Source organism: Nematolebias whitei, chromosome 14, assembly GCF_014905685.2.
Source record: "Nematolebias whitei isolate Nwh7 chromosome 14, NemWhi1, whole genome shotgun sequence".
Taxonomy (NCBI): domain Eukaryota; kingdom Metazoa; phylum Chordata; class Actinopteri; order Cyprinodontiformes; family Rivulidae; genus Nematolebias; species Nematolebias whitei.
The window spans coordinates 9,503,193-9,513,177 of record NC_056511.1 but is presented as its reverse complement, the minus strand read 5'-3'; the positions used below and the strand labels follow the sequence as shown (position 1 = coordinate 9,513,177).

At 41.9% G+C, this 9,985-nt stretch overlaps 1 protein-coding gene across 3 annotated transcripts in view; it reads left to right on the top strand.

Moving 5' to 3' along the window:
* pitx1 (paired-like homeodomain 1) overlaps positions 1-6,601 on the top strand; it is a 9,177-nt gene extending 2,576 nt beyond the window's left edge. The window contains exons 1-4 of one of the 3 annotated variants that reach the window (XM_037687281.1): positions 2,740-2,926; positions 3,018-3,167; positions 3,865-4,067; positions 5,972-6,601. In XM_037687281.1, coding sequence (XP_037543209.1) covers positions 3,023-3,167; positions 3,865-4,067; positions 5,972-6,520 — 897 coding nt within the window. In that variant the 5' untranslated portion in view covers positions 2,740-2,926; positions 3,018-3,022 and the 3' untranslated portion in view covers positions 6,521-6,601. Of the gene's footprint in view, positions 1-2,739; positions 2,927-3,017; positions 3,168-3,864; positions 4,068-5,971 lie in introns of those variants that run through there. The other 2 variants (XM_037687280.1, XM_037687282.1) reach the window with 2 other exon arrangements.
* Positions 6,602-9,985: the final 3,384 nt, after the last annotated feature.

Genomic DNA, 9,985 nt, shown 5'->3' with positions numbered 1-9,985 from the left:
TCTTATGTCAGAAGTCACACTTGTACAAAGGCTGAAAAAGCCAGAGACTGGCGCCGAGATCCAGACGCTCCGAGTGGATCAGAAAGTCTGCAGGTCAGCTGATCTCAGGTTGCAGAGAAGACTAAAACTATAAATCTGAAACTAACAAAAAGGAAAACAGACCAGGTGAGATCTTTTATATTTGCTCCTGAATCTGCTTGTTATTTTTAAATTAAAAAAAAAAAAAATTCTGAGCGCATTTTTTCCTCACGAGATCAAGAATGTTTGAGAAAGTTGTGCTTGTTTATTCTTTAATGCAATAAGCTCTTAGCTCAAATAAAAACCAGATCAGTTAAATGTTTCCAGTCACGCCAAACAGACTCGCGCACATCAGTAGCTGGTGCGTGCGCGTCTCCAGAACAGAGCCAAGCAGTTCTGAGCGCGGCTCCTATTGGCTCGAGTTGAATCAAATTCCTCCCTGATCGCACAAAATGAGTCAGGTTTGCTTATGCGGCCTCTCGGCTGACGTCAAACTCGCACACTGGACCGCGCGTTTTCACCAAACAAGTGCGCTGCGACCTGAGAGGAGCTTCGAAAACGGGCTGATTTCTTCTGCAGCTGTTGCGTGTCGCGAAACAGAACATCTGGATGAAGCTGTTCTGCGCACGAGTAGTGTTCTGAACAGTGGAGGCCAAAGAACTGCACAGTGCGTGCGCGTCTGGACGACAGATTATCTGCATGTTTTTCGACGAGTTTAAACGAATTTGTGCACTAAAAAAAAAAAAAAAAAAGTCAAAGACCTGAAGGTTTAAAACTGCAGCCTTGTTGCGCCATTTGGTTCAGAAACACCGAGTTCACCAACACCGAGGAAATATGATCACAAACTGTAACAGAACAAAAACTGGCAGCTTCACCATGAGTCAAACTCTTATTCCTAATTTCTAATTTCCACTATTCCAAGCTCAAATCCTGCACAGCCTTGATGCGCTTTCAGGAAGTCATAGGCGCAATAGAGGCGCATCAGGCCACCCTGCAGTGCGCGCATCAGCGCCAACACAACGGACTGAGGTTACACGTGTCAACATTAGTAGCCTCATTTAAATGTGACCAAGAGGACGTGCAGCGTTTCCATTACGCCAAGACTCAGAGCCGGAGTGCGTAAAGCTGGAGCGCAAATGTCTGATTATTTGGACAAACAGCGCCAACCGACCCGCAGCTGTCAAATATGAATATTCTCTGATTTATTTAGAAGCTGCGGTGTTGGTCACAGTCCAGGCACAAAAAATACAACATCCTGCGGAGGAATGTGAGCCGTGATGTGCCATTTATTAGTTCTGATTGCGCCTTTGTGCCAAGGATTCAACGCGCCTGTCAGTGCGCAGCGCTCATCAGTCATGGCCACAATGAAGTCATCTAGAGAGAGAACAGTAACAGGGCAGGCCGGTGGTGGATGGCAAATGTTTATTCAGCTCGGTGCATATCCGACATACATTGTGAGTGTGTGTGAGAGTGTGTGTATGTGTGTGTGGCAGCAGCCAGCTGCCGGATGGGTTTCCAGCGTGCCCGCATAAAGAGCCCGTTTTATCCAAAAGGCTCCACGTTGCGCGCTCCCCTATGAGCAGGAATTTGGTTCAGGAGTGTTCAACTCATTTACAAAGAGGGCAACATTTAAAACGCGTGGGTCATTTGATATAAAATATAAAATATATTTATCCAAGAATTATTGAATTTAGAACAAACAGCCGATTAAAACGTCAAAATGTTCTTACTCCTGTTTTTTTCTTTTTCATTTATTATTTGCAGTTTGGGACAATCCATTAAGTCAATTAAAATGTATCTCAAACTAACTGAAATAGACACACACAAATTTAACTATACCTTAACATGGATCCGTGTTGCTCGTCTAATGTCCAACATCTTTTTCTTGCTTCCAGTTCATCAGCAAGAGTTCGGGTTTTCTTTGCTGCTTTTTCCAAGTCTGAAAACAATGACAAGAAATTTCTAACCTAAATATCTTGGTTTCAAAGTTGGCTAATTGCCACAAGCTCATTGCTCTTGCAAAGTCATGAAGACACAGACCCAAAAAAAAAAAAAGATTTGACACAATAGTGCAGTTGATGTGCAGATTATGGTCTTTATGGCGCTCCACAATGGAGCTTGATCCTCAGTTTTTATTCTTGACAGTTATCTCACTTGTTCTTTCGCTTTTCTTTTGCATTCAGGAGCATTCTTATATTTCCACCTAAACGGCTTTTCTGAACTTCTACATTTTCAGCTTTGTGTACACTGAGTGTGCATGCATGGGTCCACGTTTGAGAATAGCACAAACTCTAGTGTAAACATTGTCAAACTACTTGGTAGTTCAGGACAAAATGCTTCATTTTGTAATTTGAAATGAGACAATAAGGACGCTATTTGTCAGATGGGCAGAATATTTAAATTATGATCAGGGACCAACCAAACTGCAGCAGGGGCCGTGGCAGAGCCGCGGGTCTTCAGTTTGTCGGCTAATGTTCTGTATCTGAGGCGCGTCTCCCCATTAATTAACTGCTTTGACCAAGGTTTCCAGGTAAACCCAACTTCTGGTTAACTAAAAGCACTTTCTTTTGGTTCGGCGTGACGTCACAGCATCTGGTCGGAGTGGAGGCTTTTCTGGCAGGTCTTAGTGGGAGGGACTCGCGCGCTCCTGGGGAGGCTGAGCGCAGCAGATGGGTGGGACTCTTGCTGTGAGACAGTCGGTCACAGAGGACACGAGCGTCTTCCTGCAGCGGAGGGAAGCTGAGCTGCGAGCTTCTTTTCCCACCTCCAAGTTGTTTAGTCGCGGAAGAAAATTTAAACAAACGAGGACGAAAGAAACATTGCTCTCGTGGAAAACCTCCGTGCATGCTTCAGCCGCTCATGTACTGGTGTGTTTGGATTTTTCCTCGCGGAGCTGTTGAGTAAAACTGTGAGTTTGTGTGTGCGCTCCTCCTCCCTGCTGCAAGGACGCATCCCGATTCTTCTTTTTAAATTTTTCCCATCGCATCCTTGTCTTTAAGGTGGGATGAGTTTGGACAGACTGGCAGAGGCAGTGAGAGCGCCGCCGCCCCGGGACGTGGCCCCCGCGTTTCACTTACAGAGAGCTCCGAACAGCAGCAGAGAAACTTTAGAGAACTCAAGCAGCGAGTCTTCAGAGGCAGAGCTGGCAGGTACACACAGTCAGAGCGCTTCCCGACCCCTTCTGACCCCCCCAGCAGGCATGCATGTGTCCGACTTGCAGAAGGGACACCGTTGTGGGCGCAGAAAGTCGGTTTTGCGACAAAAATGCACCGGATTTTTGCGCAAAAGCACAACAAGAGAAGAGCAGTTTGTGGCGTTTTTACTTTCTGTTTTTGTGTTTCTTGCGCTGTCGGAGTCGATCACTTGGCAGGACCCCGGAGTCTGTCACGGTGGAAAATGTGCAGAACAGGCTGGGCTGCGTTAAAACAAACTGTAGTATCCGGGTCCTGCCTCAGATCTTTTAAACTCCCGCTTGGAGAGCTTTAAATGTAAAAAAAAAAAAAACAATTATTCATTTCATCCTTTTGAAATGATTAAATAAATTCTATATTTAAGGTTAGTGCTTATTTTATTCTGGTCAAACAGCCAGAGTCTGGTTTTGTGACCTTTGCGCGTGCCCCTCTCAGCCCAATGGAGAGTTTAAGACATAAATATAAGGAGATTAATTGGTTTGGATAAATTAACGCAAGAACCTTCAAATGCGTATTTTGTATTTCTACTCGGGCCTTTTTTTTTCTTTCAGTTTTGGTTGACAAAGTTTTGGTTTTTAAACTGAAATACTTACCTCTAACAGAAGCAAGTTATACATTTTCTTCCTGTAATTCAGAGCATTGTTTTTTGCTGCAGAGAAGGAGAGGAGCGCGGAGCTCAGGAGCGATGACGGAAGCGCCGACGATCCCAAGAAGAAGAAGCAGCGACGGCAGAGGACTCACTTCACCAGCCAGCAGCTGCAGGAGCTGGAAGCCACCTTCCAGAGGAACCGCTACCCGGACATGAGCACCAGGGAGGAGATCGCCGTGTGGACCAACCTGACCGAGGCCAGAGTTCGGGTAAGAGCAGCGGGCGGGCCGGCGGCTGTGCGTAAAGAGCGCGCAGAGCCCCAAATCAGCCGTGAATTATTTAACAACCTTATAAATAACAAAAATAAATGACGCAGGAACCAAAGCTATAAAAATAAAATCTAATTAATACTCTTATTGATAAATCGAAAGAAAATAGTTTGGGAGGAAATTATTTAATATTTAACGCAAAACTTTGTGCATAATCATTATGGCTTTCTTTATTTAACATGAATTCTTGTTTGCGTCAACAGATTCATACCTGTTAGGTGTTTTATTTATTTTGCAGTTATTTCATTCATCAGACACGCACGGAAAACAACAGCTCCCAACCCCATTAATAATTATTGTGAGAGGTTTATTACTTTGGACCTTTTCTCGAGAAAACTATTCATGTCGTGATGAATGTGAAAATGATAATCAAGTTTCAGTTTGGTGATCCTTAAAGAGTGGATTTTTATTTATTTATTTATTTTAACATAAAACTATCGCAGTTGATTTTTATTCTCAGCCCGTTTAAAAATAAAACAATTTTAACAATCGTCTGGCTTAAATTGCATCAAAAATGTGTTCATAGTTTTCGGAAGTAAAAAAAAAATTATATATAAAAAAACGTTTCAGAACAAATTTAGGAGAGTAAAGAAATAAAGGGTATGTTTTTATTTTTTATTTTTATTTTTTTATAGGGAAGAGACCCTTTTTCCCGACATAGGTTAAATTAATTTAAAATAAGTTTTATTTTAACCAAAAATTGTAAGAACAAAACTCATCGGGCTCGTGCGGGTTTTGATCTTAACTGTTTGATCCTTTAAATAAAACGCAGCCTTCTCTGCAGCGCCGACCATAAATCTGTAAACTCACATTTTACTGTGAATTAAAATCGATTTGATAAATGTCGTTCAGAGATTTTTTTTTTTTTTTTAATGCGTGAAAATAAATGTAACAGTGCGTCATTGAAAAATAACATCTCTTTTAATAACTTTAATCTGCGCTTTAGGTCAAAATAAATGTAAAATGTGAACACCAACAAAGCTTCCTGGTGCTTTGCGCCCTGTGAGCCAAATTAAATTTAAATGTAAGTGTTGTTTAATAAATAAATAAATAGCTCTAATGTTTCAGAACCGAAAACCCCGACTCCAATACTGAAGTAAACCAAAAAAAAAAAAAAAAAAGTCTACCGCGATGCGTTCAAGTTCTGATGGATTGCCAGTACTTTCAGAGACAACAGCTGGAGGTAAAAATTACACCAAAACTCTTATTTCTAACATTTAAAAACAAACATATGGGTTGTTTAAAAAATGTGGTGCATTCAGTCATTTTCACGCAAGATTAACAAGAAAAATAAAATGTGTGCTTAATCAGATTTTAATACTCTTTTTGTCTTTTAGTATCAAATAATAACTGTATTAAATATTCATTAGGTCTCTGGTTGCTGATGCAGCTTGAAAAATATGAGTCCACTAAAATGTAAGAAAAACTCGTTATCTTTAAGATAACAAGTATTTTAAATTATGCATCAGCACCAAGTATAATTTATGATGTTTATTTCTTTTTATGGGAAGCCTGTTTTAAAATGTAACACATTAAGACTGAGTTTCTGATGGCATCACAGATTACATGTGAGATGTGTTTTAAAGATATTGCAAAGTCATAAAGACTTGTAAACAAAAATCATAAAGAAGGAAACAAAAGCAGGCGATGAGTAAAATGTGCAGATAAAAGTGCTTTGTTTACATTTAATGCAGACCCGCATTTCAGTTTTTATCGATAAACTCTTTATGTTTGATGCAATTCTTAATGAGAACCATTAAGACAAATAGACGGGAGTGTATGGTTCCCATGGCAACTTGCTCGGTAATTAAAGCCCGATGTGGCGCACGTGTGTGTCTCCACAGGTGTGGTTCAAAAACCGCCGGGCCAAGTGGAGGAAGCGGGAGCGGAACCAGCAGATGGACCTGTGTAAAAACAGCTACCTGCCGCAGTTCAGCGGCCTCATGCAGCCCTACGATGACATGTACCCGGCCTACACCTACAACAACTGGACCAACAAGGGCTTGGCCCCGGCGCCGCTCTCCACCAAGAACTTCACCTTCTTCAACTCCATGAGCCCCCTCACCTCCCAGTCCATGTTCTCCGCCCCCAACTCCATCTCCTCCATGAGCATGGCGTCCGGGATGGGCCACTCGGCAGTGCCGGGCATGGCGGCGCCGAGCCTCAACAACATCAGCAACCTGAACGGCATCGGCACATCGGGCATTAACTCGGCCATGTCGTCCTCCGCATGTCCCTACGGCCCCCCCGGCTCCCCGTACAGCGTGTACCGGGACACGTGCAACTCCAGCCTGGCCACCCTAAGACTCAAGTCCAAACAGCACCCGACGTTCGGGTACAGCAGCCTGCAGAGCCCCGGGTCCAGCCTGAACGCCTGTCAGTACAACAGCTGACCAGCCTGAACCTGGACCCGGACCCAAATCAGAACCGCGGAGGGAGAATCACAGATTATACACCTGGAAAGACAACTAAACTGGATCAGTTGCAATCATTGGTTCCTCCCCCTGAAAAAAAAAAAGGATCATGCGGGTTACATGTTTACTGATGAACTTGCACAACAATTCAAAGATCCAGCTTTTATGGATTGTGTTTGAAACAATGAAGACATGTTACATTGTACATATTTAAGTGTAAATACATAAACAGGTATAACATATGAAACAAACAAAAGGGACTTTTTTTTTTTTTAATTTCGCTTTATTTTGAAGACCCACTGGGACCAAAACAAGGATTAAAACCAACTAAACTGTTGAGTTTAATAAGAAAAAGCAAGAAAAAAAACTATTGTAAATATTTTATACTGCTTCTGTGTGCTTTTGGTTAAGAGTGCCACCGAGCAGGTCGCCTCCTCGTTTAAGATTATTTTTCATTTCTTGGCTTCAGAAAAACGCATGTTTAACTTGATTGTACAATAATGTAAGATTCTGCAGAAGTTCTTTAGCTTAAAGTGTATAAAAAAAATGGTGATTCAAGTCCGAGTGTGTTTATTGTAACATGTTTGTTTGAATAAATTCTGAGAAAAGAGGTTTTTATTTCAAGAAGACGTTTTAGAAGATTTTCATGAAACTAACTGCAGACTATTTAACTCTAAATATATTTTGATGTCGTTTGAAATTTCGGTGCAGTAATTAAGTTTAATTAGTTGCATTTATGCGCATGTTTGGCTCCTTTTAGAAGCTTTTTCCTGCATTGATTTGGATCATTTCTCTTATCTTGCACACCAGTGGATCATGTTTTTAGACTCATATTTGAAATCATTTTTCAGAAATGTTCATGGAGACAGATCATTTTAAAACCTGCAGTGTCTCTGTGGAAGTGTTTCCAAAAGACACTTTGCGTATTCCTTAATGAGCACGTGCAGAAGTCTCTGCTATAAAGCGGCTGTGGCGCATTTATGAATCATTTCTAACCATGTGTGTGTTTGCCAAATATTATGACTGCATCACAACTATCTTTAAAACTTACCTGCATGGAGTTTATTCAGTCACCGTATCTGATTCTCTGACACCTGCAGAAATCCTCATATCTATATGACTCCCCATTAGGCTGATATTAGCTCCCTGCACGAGAGCTGCAGCTGATAGGACAGGAAGAGGCAGCTCTTTGTTCAACTTTACAATAATAATAATAACAATAATAACAATAATAATAACAATAATAATAATAAACCAAAACAGGATCAGATTTTAACATGGCATCAAATATTCTGAGGCATGCTTTTATTAACCAACAACCTGTTTGACCTTTGACCTAGACAGACAGACAGACAGACAGACAGACAGACAGACAGACAGATAGACAGACAGACAGATAGACAGATAGACAGATAGATAGATAGATAGATAGATAGACAGATAGACAGATAGATAGATAGATAGATAGATAGATAGATAGATAGATAGATAGATAGATAGATAGATAGATAGATAGATAGATAGATAGATAGATAGATAGATAGATAGATAGATAGATAGTAAATTTCTTCATGTCCATAAGAGATTAAGCAAAGCAGTTCTTAAAGTTGGGGTCAGAAATGGAGGTGTCGAGATGATTTCCAGAAATGAAATAAAATTGCTAAAGGAATATTTGGACAAATAATAACAATAATAATAATAATAATAATAATAATAATAATAACAAACAGCAAAAATGTCTTAACTGTTAGGTTGTTTGTGCTCTTATTGTTAAGGGCTTGTTAACTGCAGCAGTTAATTTCTGCTGTTGGCTTGCGGGTCAGAATCAAACACATTTGGAAACCACTGCATTAATGTATTATTTAAAATAAAGTTAAAGTTCTAATAACTTACCTGGAAGAGGCTCATAAACGGACTTTAGTTTTAGTTACATGTGTCAGTTAAGATTTATTTGGGTAGTTGCGCATCAACATTTAAAAAAAGTGTTTTTCTAAGAAGGATCGGTGTGAAAGTCTTTCTGTTGACATAATCCAGAAAGCTTTTTGATATTCAACAGTCAAAGTGAGCTTTAGGGTCAAGGGTCAGATACCTATCCTCGTGCCACAATTCAGTTTCTCCCATATTTGAATCTGTAAACGGAGCAAGCCCTCGGACCCAGGTGCATTATGGGTATTTTATTTAGCAGGAACAGAACCTTCACTGTGGTTCGACCTTTTCTGCACAACAAGTCTCAACACCAGCAGCGCGCGCAGCTTCAAATTCTTTTCTTGGGCGCACCCCCTCTCTCTGTATGGCAAGCGCGCGCGCAAGCTAGGGCAGAGCGTTTACTTAAGGCGGGAGCGCGCTCCGGCTGTAATTGTCCGGATCAGATTTGATTTGGGGAAACATTTGACACGAGGACAAAACGCACGCGGAGTGATTCGCAACAAAAACACAACTGTCGTAAATGTTTCCTTTTAGGGCCTGATTGCGGTTATAAAGGACGCGTGAACGCGCCTGAGCCTGGAGGGCAAAGTTCAGCGCGTCGATTTGAAGCTGGTAAATATTTAAACTGATGTTTGGAAATCCCCACAAACCCAGACAATAGAATAGAAGCTTTTGGCTGTATTTAACTAAACTGAGCGCGTCCTGATATTCCTAACCCTGCACGTTCACCATTGCGCCAGTTTTAATTAGAGACTTGTGCACGCCCCTGAGTAAAAGATGCCAGTGAACAGATTGGAGCTACCAAACAGGCAGAACCAAAGAATCAGGCGCCATCAATTGTCATCAAAGGTTGTTATCTGATACAACAATCAGATGTTCAATGTAGCCTGAGATTTTCCATTTTTCTTCTTTCAGCTGCTCCCTTCTTCAGGGGTCGCCACAGCAAACAAACTCGCATGAAGACTTGGAACTTGCTTTTACGCCGGCTGCCCTTCCTGACACAACCACAGACCACGGAGCTACCACACCCTCTGTGTGGAGCAGAGAGCTGCTATCGGGCGCCAAGGAGAGCAGATGATAAGATAAATAAGGGCCTTGCTCAAGGGCCCAGAGTGGGGCAAATGAGGGTGTAGGCAGATGTGGGTGCTTCACTTTTCCCACACACATTTTGATGTTGTCAGTTCGGGGAGTTGAACCGGCAACCCTCCGATCACAGGCCCACCTTCTCTAACCTCTGCATCACCACTCTCCCTAGCCTGAGATATATAATAAATAAATGTGTGTGTGTGTGTGTGTGGCACAAAGTCTAAAGAAGGTGGGCCTGTGATCAGAAGGTCGCCGGTTCAACTCCCTGAACTGACAACATCAAAATGAATGTGCATGGGAAAGGTGAAGCACCCACACCTACCTCCACCCGTGTTTGCCCCAATCTGGGCACTTGAGCAAGGCCCTTAACCCCCACCATCTGCTCCCCCGGGCACCCTAGATAGCAGCTCTCTGCTCCACACAGAGGGCTGT